The sequence below is a fragment of the Rissa tridactyla genome, chromosome 4, assembly GCF_028500815.1.
Source record: "Rissa tridactyla isolate bRisTri1 chromosome 4, bRisTri1.patW.cur.20221130, whole genome shotgun sequence".
Classification (NCBI taxonomy): domain Eukaryota; kingdom Metazoa; phylum Chordata; class Aves; order Charadriiformes; family Laridae; genus Rissa; species Rissa tridactyla.
This window is the reverse complement of record NC_071469.1, coordinates 92,406,889-92,424,815: the sequence shown is the minus strand read 5'-3', so window position 1 is coordinate 92,424,815 and position 17,927 is coordinate 92,406,889. Positions and strand designations below refer to the sequence as shown.

General features: G+C 43.4%; 1 protein-coding gene across 6 annotated transcripts in view; it reads right to left on the bottom strand.

The window, feature by feature from the left end:
- Positions 1-15,135: 15,135 nt before the first annotated feature.
- Positions 15,136-17,927, bottom strand: part of BANP (BTG3 associated nuclear protein) — a 153,913-nt gene continuing 151,121 nt past the window's right edge. For all 6 annotated transcript variants that reach the window (XM_054201224.1, XM_054201225.1, XM_054201228.1 and 3 more), the window contains one exon: positions 15,136-16,936. In XM_054201224.1, coding sequence (XP_054057199.1) covers positions 16,865-16,936 — 72 coding nt within the window. In that variant the 3' untranslated portion in view covers positions 15,136-16,864. The remainder of the gene's footprint in view (positions 16,937-17,927) is intronic.

Here is a 17,927-nt window from a genome sequence, read left to right as displayed (position 1 = left end):
TGTGAGCAAGCGTTGAGTTCAGCAACCAAATCTACAAAGCGACAGATCTGAAACTGCAACGCAGACAACGCAGAAAGCTTCTCTCTGTTGCCGTTGGACAGATCTGATGACCTCCATAATCTCCGTGATCTCAGGGAAGTCAGGTTACGGGTGTAAGCCCGTGTTCGTGCAGGAACTACCCATCAGTTCAAGCCCAGCTACAGCTGCAGCAGCAAATCCCCCGGCTCGCAATTGCTTTGGTAGTTCCTGAAGGTAAATGTACCACGAAGCAACACCAGGGGAGAAAGGGGGAGGACTCTGGCTTGGAGGAAGACAGGCAGTACCAGAGGCTTAGCCAGCTGGAGATCAGTCATTAGTAAATTGGTTTTATCTCTAGCGCCAAACAGTTACTTAATAGTTAAAAACTTGTGTCACAGCATATGACTGGCAACCAGTGCCACGTCCCACAGCTTGAGCCCCCTTCGCTGTCGCAGAGAGTGAGCGCTTGCTAGACCAGTACAGGTTTGTCTCCCGTCGGCTGCAGTGGAACGGGTGAAGCACAGCTCTAACCTGGTCCCTAAAACGAAAGCAGATGGTCACCCCAGGCTGCCGGGCCACCCTGCTTCTCTGCTGAAGGTTACTTTTACCCAGCAGCACTTCCCCTCTCTCCAGGGCTCCCAAACAAAGTTCCAAAAACTAAAAGAAACCAGCTCCCCCTGCCCTGGGCTTTCTGCTTTGGTCTCAGCATGGCACGAATCCTGCAGCAGCAGTTAGGCTCCTTCTAGGAAAAGAAAAAGCCGTCAGTGGCAGATCCAGCTCCTTCCAGGCTCTCTGTGATGAAGTGGCAGTTGCCTACGCATCAGGGGTCCTCACCATTGTGTCCTGCCGTTTATCTCCAAACTCCCACACTGCCCACTGGTTCTTTAAGGTCTGCAAATGAGAGAACCTCAGCACAGTCCCCCCTTTGGCTTGTCTGAATTTCAGCTTTTCTAGGAGACGAAGAAAAGCTTGTTTCAAAAACCCTGCACTGAATAGTACTACTGTGATGGGCTAGTGAGACACTGGCCTCTGGTCTGCGCCCAGTCTGCACAGGACAGGAAAGGGATTTATTACAGCTCCAAGATTCAGGGTGTTGGTCTGCACAGCTGTTCAGGATCTCAGCTATCCACATCTGTGATTCAGTTCTCTGACCTATCAGCCAAGGTAAGAGCCGTCCCAGTGGCAGAAAGGAGATCCCAAACTTGGTCCCTCCATCACCGTCTCTTCTAGGATGACAGAAGACTTACACATGAGGATGCCCATATTCATGTGTCTGTAAACGTCACACCTTCACAAGGCCTTACGGGGTTCATCACACATGCTGGAGAGGAGAAAGAAGACAGAAGTCCTGGGAACCACATTGCATGTAGGAGGGACAACGCTTTCAGCGGTCCTTGTGCTGCCGCACGCAACAGGGCAGAGCAGGGGGGAATCCTGTGGCGAGTGAAGGTGGCGAACAGAGACATTGGCGTTGTGAGCTCTGGGAAGGACATGTCTCCACAGGACAGCTGGGGGTGTTTGAGGTCCTGCCAAAGGCATGTTGGCCCTCACGATGGAAAAGGATCTTCAGCAGTAGTTGAAATCCAAACTGTGGTGTTGATGAATTAAAACAATATATATTTGAAATGCTTTCTATTTTATTAATGAATAAAACAGGATCATGAAATGAAGATAAAAAGGGAATTCATCTGAATTCAGCTAGCTTCTTGACTGAGTGCAAGCCTTCGCAGCTTTGTGTGCAAGACTCATTTCTGGGAACATGTGAAACTAAACCAAACAAAAAAAAAATTGACAGTGGATTGCTGGAAGCAACTCCATACTAATAACAGAATGGACTAGATCAAACCTAGAAGGGCTTTGATGACCTGTTAATGATGAGAAGAGACACAATAACCATGTAACGAAGCTGCTGGACAGTGAATTAGGAGACCTGTATTTAGTCCCTTGTCCTGCTGCAGAGCGCGCATGGGGAGATACTGCTTCAAGTAGCTAAAGGACTAGGCTTAAAATACTGGGAGGAGTTGAATGAGTATAGCTGTCTTGGCTTCATCTCCCTGCCATAAAAACAAGTGAATTTAAGACACAGGATAAAAAGAGGTAGCAACAAGTGCAAAAGAAATAGCCAGTTTATGTACATTAGCTGTTTATAGCAGGGAATGAGTCAGTCTATCCCAGCACTTTTCATTACGACCCAGATCAGGCCTTCAGCAAATCCCCACCTTGAAACTGCAAAAAGCCTCTGTACATTGTATATAAATAGAAATTTTCCAGACACATGAGGACAAGAGCTCAGACTAACTGGACAGACATCACCCCACAATGTAAAACTACCATCAGGTTTTATTATTATTACTTAGACACTGACCTTATTTATGGCAAATGTTCAGAACTAAAATAATGAAAGAAAGGGAAAAGCTAGTCATGTTTACGTACTACAGGATTCTTTATTCCATACACTACAACGGGGTGCTTGTTGCTGAAGATTGCCTGTTCCCCCTCCCAGGAATCACGTAGCTGTATAAACTGAGAGCTGATCTGTCACAGTGGCGGACTCTGCTTGATGTAGAGCCCAACAGAATTAATAATTCAGGCAGGGATGAAAGCCAGGACAGGTTGACCTGCTGCCCAGTGACAGTGATGACACTAGTCTGAGTCAACACTTCTCCCATGTGAGCTTTCTTGGGCACTGACATCTACCATTGCCTTTTATCCCAAGACTCGCGTCCCTTCTACAATCAATACAGTGTCAGCCTGCTACTTCCAAGTCCCTTTAGTCCATGTGGGACTACGGCTGACTCACCTAAAGGACTAATTCTTCCCTGGATCCAAGAAAACATCAAGAACAGAAAGAAAAGACAGCTGCTAGTGCACACCAAAAACGAGCCAAGCATGGAGATACTTCCTGAACTCGCAAGGAACCCCTCAGCTACAGCCTGACTGCAAAGGGACCCATTATCCATAAAACTAAATTTCGTAAAATGCAGCTAAAGGAGCTCTGGGCTTTCCCTACAAAAATACATGGGATTCCTGGGGTGTCTGTGATGCCAAGCAAAGACCAGCAGCTGTCTACAGCTGCTCCCTGCATAAGCCGTGCTTTAAGAAGGTCATGCACGGACTATTTGGAACACATCGGTGTGCTAGAGGGAGGCCTTATGCTAAACAACTCTGAAGAGGTGGAAAAGAACTAACCACAAGTGCTGCAAAGGCAAGACAGCGCCTCATGGCCTTGGTAGCTTTGATCCATCTTTGGTTCTGGGATATTATTTTTTTTGTTAGTTTCTTGGCTCTGAGAAACTACTTTACCAAGAGTAAAAGGCTATCCTGAGGAAAATCGAGTAGCAAAGAGCCCCGTCAGAGCTGAAATCCACCAGAAACGAGTCAAATGCAAGGCTGACGAAAATAGAGGACCATAGCATTAGTTCAGGGAAGGCTTCATAGAAACAAGAGACAGTACTTCAATGGAAGCAGATTTTAAAGCCGAGGTGCACAAAGCAGTATGGAGCCAGCAAGAGGAGCAAAGTAAACAGTACAGTAACAAGGTAAAACTCCGAGTTTGGTGCAGGAAAGCTTGGTCTTACTACTGGCACCTAGAGCTGGAAAAGATGCAATTATTATGAACCCCAGAGCAAGGAAAAGAATCAACGTATTTGTTATACTCGCAGGTTACTGCAGGAAAAAATTCTGTATAGACAAAATAAGTATAAGAATACGTTAAAAAGAAACATTTTTCCATTACCTACAAAGAGAGACATTTTTGGAGAGCAGTCTAATGCCAAATGTATTTCTGTGCTTGATGCATCAGCAGTGTTCTGGCAGATGCCCTTAGAAAAATAAAGTGCATGTTTGTGGGCATTCAACACCCTCTTTGAGAGACACTTTCCTCAGCCTGTCACTTGGGTTGAGTTCAGCACCAGAGGTGTTTCACTGGAAAATACAACATATTTTTGTTGGTATATCCAGGAGGGTTCCAAAGCCTACAGAGCCGATGCTTACATCTGGGGAAAATCTGCAGAAAAAGCACGACAGAAAGGTCCAACTCCCTTTGGAAAGAGCTGGAGCTGCTAAGCTGAAGCTGAATTCCACGTACTGAAAATGAAAGGTATCAGGCAGAGAAGAGTTTGGCAAGAGGTACCCGGCTGCCACAACAGACGAGGAGATTCAAGGATTTCCTGGAATGACGATGTGCAAACAAAGCTGCCCTACTTCAGCTGCTCAAATTAGCAACCTGAGAGTGCTACTGTACAAAAAGCCATCCCAGGGAACAAAGGACGTTGATCGTAACACAGCAGTCGCGGGAACTGAAGCAGCAAAGCTTCAGTCCTTAGACACTGTGATATACATCCAGAGAGGATATTCGCACAGTCTCCATCACCAGCATGGTCAAAATTGAGATCTGTGCCATGCATACTTTGATGTTCGTGGAATTAGTACGCTGAAAAGGGATGGAGATTTCGGCCACGGTTGGTAGTTATGTATTTAAAAGCAGAAGTGCCTCCTTAGGGAAGACAGGTGTTATCTGCGATCAACCACAAACCGTGAACATGATTGGGATCCAGGAACATGACCGTCACTGCTGCCAAAAAGATGCTGCGAAGGCACTCCTTGAGAACACAGCTCCGTTTCAGCTATGAATGCGCAATTTGCAAAGCAGATAAAAATGTCTGGTAGTTGCGGAGACACACTGCACACACCCTCATTTATTGCTCATATTGATATGCCATCAACAGCTTTGCATATTGTGTTACCAACCACCGCGCCCTGCGCTCCCAGACCTGCTGATTGCAGAGGTGGATTGCTATCTCCTCCTGCCCCAGGTAGGACCCCAGAGCAACACCCTGCCCCAGCTCACCCCAGAAGAACCTGCCCACCCAGCACCCACGTTACCACAAACAGACCTACCACATTCGGGGATCTCCTGCTCCAAAAAAAATTGTCAAAACAAACTGGCAAAGCCTCACAGCCCAAATATTTATGGAACAACGCAAACCAGTTTGTATATATTCTTGGAAAAAACAGATTGCAAATGCCAGATCTGTTGTAGAAGATGAGATCTCACAGGGAGGCACTGGCATTGGATCAAGCTAGTACACTCCTAACACATCTCTAATCTCGATAGGATCTTTTGGTTTGGTGATGCGGTTTTGTTTAAAAGCACTAGGATAATAGAGAGAAATGTTTTACGCTAGCTGAAATAAACAATCACATGGAAGTAGGAGCTCGGGATCGTCACATACGGCAAGACCAGCCAAACAGGAGGACAAAAATCAGTGGTCCAAGAAACTTTTCAGCAGAACAACGCAGTTATATTTTCATTAAGAAAATAGTGGGTGATCTCGATTATTAAATTTCTTTCCATGATACAGCCCACTAGAAGATATGGCAGCTAAAAACACTGAGCTAAATATGGCACCTGAAGTAATAGTCCTTGTTGGTAGTCTTAGCCATCTGCAGTAAAATCAGGATCTGGAGTTTCCCTTCTGACTTGCTGCTATTATCACCAGTGCAACGGGTTGGTGTAAAATGACAAAACAGCAGAAGACTTACTAAAAAAAGCTACAGAGTCAGACTCTCATTTGAATGTTTGTATTTCGTTATTACTATTGTTATGTTTGGCGAGCAAAGGAGAATATGAGCAGGGACACCTTTCAGAGGCACTTTGAAGAAGCAGTTGGACGTGGCTGCGGTGCTGCCCAGGCGCTCGAGTTACAACAACGCAGAACGAAGCCCTGAATGGAACAGGTCTCTGCTAAAAGTCGTGGCTCTAAGTCATTACTGAGCTCTGGGTCAAAGCTCCTCCTAAAGTCAGAGGTTAGAAATCATCATCCCTGGGAGCGACCTGGTAGGAAGAGAAGTTTTGTAAGATTCAGGAAACACAATGCCAAGGTATGTGTGCTGGTGGGGAGTGTCACGGCAGGAATTCCCATGCCAGGAAATCCTCAGAGACCTTGCTGTCCAGGGAGGTAACTACCGTGATGGATGTGTGGCCTCCCAAATATTTTGTTGATAAGGACTCGGCAGACTGAAGTTGCAAGAAAGGTTTTATTTCAACAGATCGATGAGTTTGATCTGCTCTGCAGGGTATGGTAAAGTTTTTTAAGCAGACTGAAAACCAGCAAAAGGTTTCTAATCTGCAACCTTGAGTCTTGGTTTTCTTAATGTGTGCTAACACCAAGCTAATGATGCTTAATCATGGCATGTAAAGTAATAGTAAAGTAATAGTTTGAAAAAGACAAATAACACTACTCATGCATTAATGGCCAAAGCCGCTGAACTGGTGACAAACGAAACTTGTGAATGAATTACTGTCAGTATCCGACGAACACGGGCCAGGTGCTGCACAAGGACGAAAGGATGGTCCAAGCCTCAAGGCCCATAAAGACAGGGAATACAGGGCAGACAAATAACATAATACTTAGGAATAATACTGACATCCTATTTAGGCCTAATAGGAAGTAGTCTTAGCAAGGTGGCAAGTGAACAGTCATGATTTTCACGATGGGCCCAGAAAACAACCCACCCTAGGAAGGGACCAAAGGGCAAGAAGTAAAGGTTGTTTGCTTGGGGTGTTTTGTTCCTGTCAAGTGGAAGGGGCAACATGGGGGAAGGAACAGATCTCGAACGAGAAACAGGATGTAAGATGAGGACAGGCCAAGAAGGACTGCAACAGTACAGACAAGCATTTGACGCGATAGAGAAGAATAAGCCAAATGAGAGGAAGTTTCTGAATGGATATGATTTGGGCAAAAGTCAGTGTTCATCAAGGCCAAGAGCAAAGGATGTTGTATTAATCGAGACATGATGAGATAACGACTTGGACAAGAGTCTTAGCTGTGAGGAAGAAAAGGTTGAATACTTATGGCTGAAAACACTTAGTACAGGAACAGGAAAACAAGATGATGTTTATTGGCCAGAAATAGAAGGAAAATGTCTATCCACCACCTGAATTGTATCAGCTAAGACAAGTCCTCCCAGGAGATTTTCCCTCCCCTCCCACATTGTACAGCTTCCTCCTTTAACTCTGCTTCCCTTCCCAGCTTTCTGTTATCATTTGGATGTCTATCCTTTCTTCTGCAAAGGACTTGACCAAGGAAAACAGAGGGCTTGTAAAACCGCCTGCCTGAACGTGGCTTTTTGATGTCTGGAGCACACAGACACTCTGCTGAAATTTATGGTTTCCAAGGAGGGCTGAGAAAGGGAGAAATTTATGTTAGGAAAATGTGACTGTCATCTTCATTTATCTCCCAGTTTTGTAATGGAAAACAGGCATTTTACAAACACATACACACAAAGCCCAGCATGAAACGGTTTATGAACTCAAGTGCGTTAACCAAGAACCATTCCACAAAGACTGGTAATAATAACATTAATAATGCAATAAATCACACCCCATCTGTAACACCACATCACCATCCACCTAGCAGGGGAGAAGGCGCCCCGTGGAGAAGCAAGGCAGCAGTATCTCTTTCCTCTTCCATCCTTCAACCTGTCTGGATCAATCAAAAAGACTTCGGATCCTTCAGACCAGCAGACTGACCACGAACACCTTACAGAAGCTGCTGTACATCACACGGGCAGGAAATTAAATGTAGGGCTACACCAGGACGCATCAAAGTGACAGCTTCAGGAAAGCCCATCCGAAACACATGGATTACCTGGAAACGTTCAGCTCATTACACTGAAGCAGGCAGATAACTAGAGCAACTCAAGCAATTAGCTGGAAGGAGTTAAGCCATTAAATTAGAAACGTTCAAATTTGTATATTAAAGAATACAGACAATTTTGCATTCCTGCTAAATGAGTGTGCTTTTCAGTCCTTGGCAGCTCATTTGGAGTTCTGAATTTACGGCAGGAAACAATATAGATTATGATTCAGACAACAACGGTTTATTTCTTGCGACTATTTGCAAGGAAACTTGAAACTTGCAACAAGATAGAAGAGTATCTATTTGACCTGGTACCAAATAATTTGAATTCAAAGCTACCTCAACTTCTGAAGTTTACACCAAGCCATTCCAAAGTATTTAAACCATTTTGCAAGCGTTTAGACAGGAAGCTTTTCTATACTCACCCTGGAGGAAGTGGTGGCATTATTGACATATGTCCTGCACTACATAAAGTGTGGCTGTGGAGTTATTTATGTGCTTTTCCTGACTTCTTTTGACACAGGAGTTGATTGCAGTGCTGTATGATTACGTCTGCATCTCTGAATCTTTCTTTCTCAGCTGCAAAGTCTCAAGTTCCAAGCTGGGATTCCCTCTCCACCCCCTTCTCATGTACTTAACCCTCCTTCTGCTGGAAGTGTCCCGCAAAAAACTCATAGGTACAAAAGACTGCAGAGGAGCAGGAAGTGGGAAGGCAGCATTTTAAGAGAAATAAAGTATTTTCTTAGATGCTCCCTCCTTATTAACTCCGAGCCATAAGAAAGCTCTTTTTAATGATGACATTTTTAACTACGGACCCTTAGAAACCAACTGGTCCCAAAGGATTAGGGATTTAAAGACTTCCTTTTTTTTTTTTTTTAAATTGTTTCTGTCTTGAATTCTTTTTCTTACGATCTTTATCAACACACCCCTCCTCCCTCAGTTCCCAGACCACCTACGGACAGAAGCACTGTTCATTAGTAAGACTTTTGCTGGCGGCCACAAACAAGCATCTGTGCACAAGAACCTATCGCTCTTCTGTTTCACTGCTCGCAACTCAGTCAAATGCCCTTCTAGCCCACCTCAACCCTCATACGCCGAGAGCTGCAGAGCAGAGGAGAACGTGTGCTGCCCCCTCCACGGACAGTCGTGCAGGATGAAATAGTTGCCACTGTCACCTGATTTCTGAGCCAAAGGCTTCCTACGTGACAGCCCTGTCACACAGCCAGGCACACCTGCCACTGCCCATTTTCTCCCTCGTCTCGCTCATGTGCGGACCAGCAGGAAGAGAAGCGGTGCCCTGCCGCAGAGCTCAGGTGGCTCTGAAGGCTGTGAGCAAACCTGGCACACGTAGGTGACCACAGCCATTACAGAAATAACTTCACGCTTGAGCTTCGTTTACCCACCAGAGCCAGCACCTGTGATGCATCACAGACTCCGCTGCCATCGTGCATTTCTCTGGATAAAGTAAAGGACGCAAACTGAGAATGGAAACTAAAAAGCTATACACCCTGCCTGGGATGAAACGTTGGTAACTTAGACCCGGCAGCCGCAGAAAGGCAGCCGGTGGGTGCTGCCGGAGCCAGCACACAGGGGTCACTTCGGGCTGCACCGGCGCAGTGGGCTTTACTGCGTGGACATATTGACGTGAGACGATGAAGCTGCAGACGGTGGGAACCGCGGGCATCCCACAGGACCACCCTTGCACACTTATCACAGAGTGCCAGGCTGCTGCAGATGAAGGCGGCACACTCCAGTTACCGTCACGGGGCACGCCACTGTATCGTGGGGCTGCATTTGGTGATAGTCTTGCCGGTGGCAGCCAATCAAGAGCAGAAAGTACCTAAATATGAGGAATCCACCTCTCTCGACAGTTTGTTCAGCTACTAATCTTCCTTCACACACATCGTCAAACACTCTTGCCTTATTTCCCACCTGAATTTGCCTGGCTTATGGTTCTTGCAATTCCCTCCCTGCCCAAACTGAAGAGCTCTTCACTAGTCAGTGTTTTCTTCCCAAGAGCAACGCTCCAATCAAGGGCTTTTAAATCTTACCCTCTATTTGCCCAAATCTGCACATTGATTAAAGCAGCAAAGGTTTAGAGGGACCCGGAGCCAAAAGCCTGCAGCCACGAGGGAGCTCAAATCCAAGCACACTCTCCTCTGTCAGGCTCATTTCTGTGCAGCACAGAGAGCTCCATACTGTGAATCCCATCAGTGAAATGACGCACGTAAAAACAAAATACAACCACAACCACACACAAAAACCCTTTCTCAAAACGCTCAACTACTTACTTTCTATAAAGCTTTATCAGTGCCAAGTGTGTTGCATTCGCTCAAAGAAAGGAATCGGCATGGAAAACTATGTCAACCCGTGCAGAGACACAACCAGAGGTCAAAGTTTCTTATGGGACTATTCCTGCAAAAGTAGATTTTCTGGCAGAAAAGATTCACACCTTCCACCTTTTTGTAAAAGTAAAACAAAAGGAAAAAAAATATTTTCACTAACACTAAAGTGCATTCAGCCTTTTGCCACACAAGAAAATTTCCATGAAAATGTAGGAAAATGTCAGCGGTGGAAAGCGTGGAGATGTGCTATTTTTTTTGAAATTCTGAGAGCGTGCCAGAGAATCTCCTAGTTTCATTATAATGGTCAATTTAGCAAAACTCGAAAGAATTTCAGGCAGAACCCAAAACAGATGTCAACCCCCCAAGATGCTTACAAAGTATTTAAAAACATAGGTATAAACAAAATTAAAAAAAAAGAAAAAAAAAACCCAAAATAAAAACTCAAACCTCTGCCCTCCACTTTGCCCCTGCCTACCTCCAAAGCTGCTGTTCCTTGGATAAAAGTAGAATGTTTTTGTTGCTATTGTATTTCAAAAAATGAGGACCTCCTCAATGTGAGCCACCTCCCCGGGCTGCACGTTCAACTGCAGGAAGGAGCGAAAGGCAACCTGAATGAATGAAAAGGGAGGACGGGATTCAAAACAAACCAACAAACTGTTTCTCATCTTTTCCTTGGTTCCTCCCGCCTCCTCTTTTACAAACATTTTGGCTTTTTTATTTCTCCTCTGGTTTTGCTGGAGAGAGCAGGGGGATTAAGAGAGCTGAAGGAGGATTGAGTAATAAAATTGCTGTTAAATAACAGCAATTATGCAAGGCAGATGGCCCCAACGAGAGCGCACGGCTTTTCACACACGCTGGGACGGGAAGCAGAACTGAGCCCGCTCTGCTTTAGAAACAGCGTATCGTTTGTGTCTCATTAACTCATACCAATTTGTGACTATTAGAGAAGGGCCGCCCTAAGAGGGTTATGACACCGGGGAGACGGAAGCAGGCATTTTGGGGAGGAAAGGCATCAAATGACAAGTTTAGCTGCTGTTAACCAAGACTGGAAGTTAGCAGAATCCTCCGGGCAATCCCTAGTGCCGCCTACTCGTGTATTCACCTGGGTGCTTGCAAAAGGAGGTTTAATTTTGCTCCCACGTGGGAACAGCAGGGGAAAATCTGGTTACTAAACTGAAAATGCTACTAATGAATGGCAGACACAGAATTTCCAACCGTGGCAATTTTTGCAACTGTTAAATACGCCAAGTAACAGAGCTACTTCTCTGTGCACCAGGTAATATCTATATCCGTGGTTTTTTTCTGTTAAATGCAATTCAGAATCCAGCAGACTAAAGGTTTCTGATTGATTTCTTTTTAATTAGAGGTGGCCAGCCAAGCTCTTCTGGCAAGATCAAAGCAGCAAAACGGATCGAGGTTTTTCATAAGGCTAAAAATAAATGCTATAGAAATGGGAGACTAAAAAACATACCGAAAGGAAGCAAGGAGAGGGGAGAGATGATTTCTAGGACCAAAGTAATAAGAGGTGAACCAACCCCACACAAACTCAAGCAACAAGATAGCCCTATCAAGCAAGCTGAAGTGCACTTTTCAGCTAGTCAAATGATGCTGGCCGGCTCCCAGGTTTTTTTCTGCTTTACCCAGAAAGCCAATGGTAAACTTAATATATAGTTCATCAATTAAAAATTGAATTATTTTACATATACATAGAGGAGATTTGTTTTCCCTGTGGTAATAACAAAAGAATAATGTCCCTTTGATTTCAGTGTACTTGCTTAAATTCTCAGGTCCTGTTATGATGCACTCAACAGTTTAACAAGCAGACCCCAGTGCATCCTGAATACAGAAATCCCAAAGATTCCTTAAGGAAAGCAGGGAATCAGCACGGAAAACAGGGATATTTATTATTTTCAAATTAAATACCATAAATGTCCAGATCGTGGCACAGTGAGAGACACCGAACAGCCTGTCCTTAAAGCTGGCCTCACAGCGCAGCACGGAGAGATGTCAGGCTAAACTCAGCTCTCCATCCAAGCTTTTGTTGATCTGCTTCACGGTCAGATTAAGTTTCCTTTTACTAGTATGAGAAATCTGAAATAAAATATTTACTGGAAGATTATGTAACATATTTTATAACTCCTGCTTAACCCAAGCTGATATTCAGAGATGAAACTGGACAGTTTACTTAAACATTCAAAAAACACAGATTAACCTGAGGGACAGGAAGAACAGAACTTTTCCCAGTCTACGGGTGAATTCAAAATATCCATGCTGATGACCAAAATCCTAAAAATACAATTTTCTGCCCAAAATGATTAAATTTATTATTATAAAAAATATTAAATACCATTAAAGGACATTTTTTTCCTTTGCGAAATGTGTACTTAAAAAAAATGAATACGAAACAAACATGAGAAAGCTTTCAAAAGTAGAATTCACATAAGTTTAAAAAAAGGCAAAAAAGCCAAAGGAGATATTGGCTCGCGAATTAAAATTCACATGTGAATTTGTAGATGAGAAAAAATAGGCTTTCATCCAGTTCCATCCACTTTATCACGCTAAAGAACAAGAATTGATTAAAAATCCCCTGGTACCTTTTGACGGAGGAGGGGTGTTAACCCCTTGCCCCGGCCAAACTGCTCGTAGGCAATCGCGTCCCACACACCAGCTCTAACTTCAGCTCTGCGCCACTCCTCTCGCCTGCACTCGCTGCGCGCTTAGTCACTCCTATTTTTGTGGGGTATAAAACAACCTCTAAATGTGTCAAACCTTGTTTAGCAGAGGAATCAAATACGTCCATTTGTACCAGCACGTTAAAAATATCAATCTCAGTTTGCCCCAAACACCACTCTCACTGAATGACTTTCTTATTCCCAGCTTCGTTCAAGGAAATGAGGTTTGACTGTCAAGTACTCACCTAATTCAGCAGAGCTTACAGAATTGCTTTGGGATCACAGTGAATGAAAGCAACATTCTTATTTCTGATAATGGGAAACAGTTTCAGTCGAATTATAGTTATGGCTCTAAATTTTCAGTACTTAGATAATTAGGAATTCAGAAGGAATACTGATGGTCAACAGAAGTTTAGGCAGAGGGAGATTCTACAGTGATTTGGGGGAGGTTTAGCTATTGGTTTTCTCACTCTATCTTCCAACGTGAAACTCCCCAGCAGTTCTGCGAAGCGGATAATAAAGTACAGGGCCACCAGAGCATACCCGTACGCATGCCAAGATCTCCGTGACTGAGACAAGCATTAGAGCAACATTTTGGCCAGCATTCTTTGCTTTATAGGCAAACTGTCGATACTGAAATGCCTAAAAATGCAGCTAATGAAGGCATTCCAGTTTATGTGGGTCGCAGAAGGGTGCTCCTTTTTATAGGTTTGTTTTGCAAGACAAAATATATAAAACTAACACGGAATGAAAGAAAGAAAAAGACAGAAAAGAAATAACCCACATCTTTCACTTTTTTTAGACGAATTTCTAGTTGTACAATCCATCAAAACATAACATTTTGATAAGTTTTTATATCGGGACCACAGAAGCCCTTAAGAATTCATGAGATGGATGCTCTTTCAGGTGGGATTCAAGATTAAACGATCTGAAAGGTCATTATAATGGTACCATACTGCCTGTGCAGCCATAACTACATGTCAAGAATTTTAGTACAACATCAAGACAAAGGGTAAGGTCCCGTCTACAGCGAATTTAATATGGAAAATAACCAACGGGGCCATGTAGGGTAACCAGAGGCTCTCCTCCCCCAAAGCCTGCATGCCTAAACATCATTATACAGAACAAAATCAAACCCGTGAAAACAGTATTCTGCAGGTCACAAGATGAATTACAAACAAAATATGCAGCTGATCCTGGTCTAACCTTACGTGAAACGTTCCCCTGAAGACTCTTGGTTGTATGTTCTCAATCTCTGCCTCTTGGACAAAAGCAGCACGAGGAGAAGAACACCACAGTTAAAAACGAGGATGTTAGAAGGCTGGCTGAGGGAAAAGCTCCTCAATATTAAAAAGGCAGAGGATGTGAATAACAGAAGGAGACATAATAAGAACTCATTTCTAGCTGATCTACTGAAAATGGTCAAAAAGACTTCAAGGGCAGAACTACACCCGTGGTGAATCACCACCAGCCTACCTGAGCTGAGCGCCAGGCAAAACGCTCAGTATCCCTGCAAGATTTTCATTCCTTGCGTTGTAACGCTTTTAGGATTTCTTACTGTTATGTTGGTACGTTATTGCTACAATAACCTCTGTAGGAACGCACTCCTCACACTCGCACAGTCACAAGCATTTCCTAGAAGGGAACTCACTCCTGAATTACTCTTCTCGGGAATGACTTATTTGTACATCACCCTGTGATGTCTAGAAAACACATAAAACATTCTTGAAGAGAGGACGTTTCCTCCCTGGACAGGGACATAAATCTTCCAAGGACATAAAATCTACAGAAAGGGAAGAGGGACAGGGATGACTCATAGGAATACCTGGCTCAATGTTGAAGTCTCTTTTCTTGAAGTATAAACACAGTGTGACACAGCTCAGACTAACGTCAACATTGACGTAACACTGAGAAAAATTCACATCTTGAGGAAGACGTAGTCTTCACATCTGAATGCAGTGGAGGATCTTACTAAGCTGCTCTCCTTACCTATTTATTTCACTCGATTTGTACACTCTCCATTCCACACTGGTGAAGTAAATGCCATTCTCTTGAAATCTAGTGAACGCTACTTCGCTGCTGGATTCGCCTTTACAGTCACTTTCAGCAGAAGAGACTTAAGCATGCAGCAGTCTAGTGGCTAAAGAAAACCTCTCCTGAACTCAATTTCATCTTGTGCCTGAGCTGAAAAACGCAAAGAGAACAGAATTCTTCATTGTGCCATAAACCAAAGACGGAATACCCTACAGTTTAAATGCACGTGTGTTCCCCTCGGAAGCAGAAGATGCCGGGGACACAGAAGGAAAGCTGGGTAAGAGTAAAACTTTCTGAAGAAGACAAGAATGCCACTGTGGCCGATACGAATGTGGCGAGAGAGTGGCATGCAACAGCACGCAGCAGCTTTGCCATCCCAGCTTTCGCATTTCCAAACGATAAATTATTATTGAACAGCCACGCTAAAATGTACAGGCCTTGCTTTATTTTTAGGCTTCTGTTTGGACGCCAAGCTCTTCAAACATCACCCAGTCTGAGAAACGCTATTAAAAGAAGAAACTGAAGAGTAGCCAAATTCTTGGCCTGCTGCAAACATTGTATTCAATAAGCTGCGGTTCAGTATGCATTGTACTTGTGCGTCAAGAAATATCCTAAAGAGAAATAGGAATTTACATGAAGTGTAATACTTACCACGGACAACATTCCCAGAAATTGGCTGTGTTTAACCCTTCCTTTCGTAAAAAAAAAAAAAAAAAGAAAAGTTATCCTGAATTCATCCATGTGGAATTTGTGGCTATGCCCCGTTCGTTAATACATTAAATGCATCATGAGCCGTATATCGGTAACAACCATTTAGCAAGTCAGCTGAAAAACAAACACAAAGCAACACCTCCCCCAGTAAACTCTGTATTTTTCTAAAATGTGCACCGTTAAGATAATCGGGTTATAGCAAACATTTATCCTCTCCACGCAAGCTTAGCAAGTGTGAAAACGTAGCTTTCTTGAAATCGGTATCAAGTTTCCTTTAAGTTTCAGTGGAGGAGGATTTCACCTTGCTGGGGCAGGCTGGATAACAAGGTAAGTATCAGACTTTTGCAGCCCAGCTTCGTACGGATGAATCCCAAGCGGAGGTGTTGCCACAAACAGCTGGACAAAGGAGGCAGGAGGAACTAAACGGGAGAGAGCTCAGAAGAAACGCTCACATTTTTAAAAAATGATTTCATAAATTCATTGTATAAAATAGGATTTGCAGACTCAAAAGCTTAACTATCACATTTTTCTTGCACTGGAAATTTAGATAATAACATGATCTAAGATTGTTATCTTCCTTATAAACTTAATCTTACTTCTCAGTGTGACAGCAGAGCTTGCCAGATAGCGTCTGTCTTCAAATACTCCGGAACTACACTCTTACAGCACAGTCCAGCCAAGCCGTATTCATCCCTAAGGCAGAGAGCAACTTAGAGCTGCACTATTCATAAATACACATTTATTTTTCATTAGAAATGCATAATTACAGCATTTAAAAGCATTTTTTCCCTAGAAAAGTAGTTAAGCAACAGTACAAACAAAATTGTTAGTCTTCTGCAAATACATTTTTCATTACACTGAACAGAAAACACCAGCAAAAGTCTAATACTTGCAGTTATGGGATTTTTCTTTTTTTTTAAATATTTTCCATTTTGTTATAAACACCATAGCAAATAAAAAAAAGCTGTTTAAACAGTGAAAAATATTTGAGCTCTTGATCTTCTATCTGTGGTAAAGCAAGTATTGCAAAGCAGCAATACACTTCCTAAGGTATCTGCAGACATTCAAATGGCGTGTTTCACAGAAGAAATGAACAGGATGAAGCATTAATTTAGTCTCACGGTTTTGATTCATTGGATTTCTTTCCGTCTCTCTGAAAGACTTTTTTTTCCTCCCTAAGTGTACCTAAGGGCAGGCCATTTATTTCTTCTGAAGGCCAGATCCTCAATCGATGTAGCTCCAATTTAAATCAAGGGGTCTGATTTATTCCAGGTGAGGACAACCAGATCACCAGAACTCCGCTATTCGCAGGAGATGTTCGAGGTGTGACCATTAGTCTAACAGGCATTTCCATTCTCCTGTGGTTGCACGAAGCCTACAGCACTGCACTTCTGACCGCGGTTCACTGACATCTCGGTTGACGCAGCTTTTCACAATTCTCTTATTGAATTTGGATTGCTCCGTGTTCTATCTGCATTTCTGGCTGGATTGCTGATTGAAGGGTATCAGTGCCCTGCGAAAGGAAAGATGAAATCAGTAAATCGATACAGAAGTGCTTCCCGTTGGTGTAGCCAAGGGAACGCGAACATACACTAATATAAAGTTCCTGTATAGACCAGTGCAAAGCCTGCACGGATATCAGCTCTGTGACAGAGTTGAAACAGGAATACACTTACAAAGGCTCCAAAAATAACATAAAGAGTCCATAGGAAGACTAAGTAGACTAATGCCCTTCAGGCTGGAAAGAGAAGGCTGAAATAATGAAATCACGATAAGGATCTACAAAGTCATGAGTGGCACGAAGAGAGAAAACAGAAAACAATTATTCCCTCTCTCTTCTCAAGAAAGAACCAGCTCTAAAAAGAAACAAAATAAAACCCGTGTCTGGCACAACATGTGCCAAAGCTGTGGAAGGACTTGTCCCAGCACGACAGCTCAGGGGTACAGAGCTGAACAGCGCTACAGAAGGAAAGTCCACCAAGGATGATCACAGGAAAGACAGTAGGAAAGTCCCAGAGTGACAGAACTATTGTAGGTAAGGAGAGTAAAATTACCTGGTTGCCCTGTGCTTGGAATTTCCCCAGCTGGTGCAGGATACAGTCTAAAACTGCTGACTTTACCCACTGCAGTCTTTCTCTATTTTGTGTAAAATGAGAATAGCGCTGCTATAGTGAATTTTTTCTCAAATAGAATTCTTCCTACGGGCCTGATTCTACTCACTTTCCAGGCAAAACAAGTCCTCCGTGAAAGAATTTAAACACAATTGACTTAAGCTTTCAAAGGAAGTCTCCTTAAAAATTAAGTTACTGCCTACCAGTAGTCTGACAATGCTGTGAAAGGATAATCCCATAGAACACTTTTTAGCCAAGTTAGTTGGAGTAAGGAAAACTAGATTATGAAGCAAACTCCATCTTCAGAGCTATAAGATAAATAGCATTTAAGAACAGCTGTATTGGCCTGGATAAAGTCCATCACACCCAATAAGCCTTCCCCTGATAGCAGCC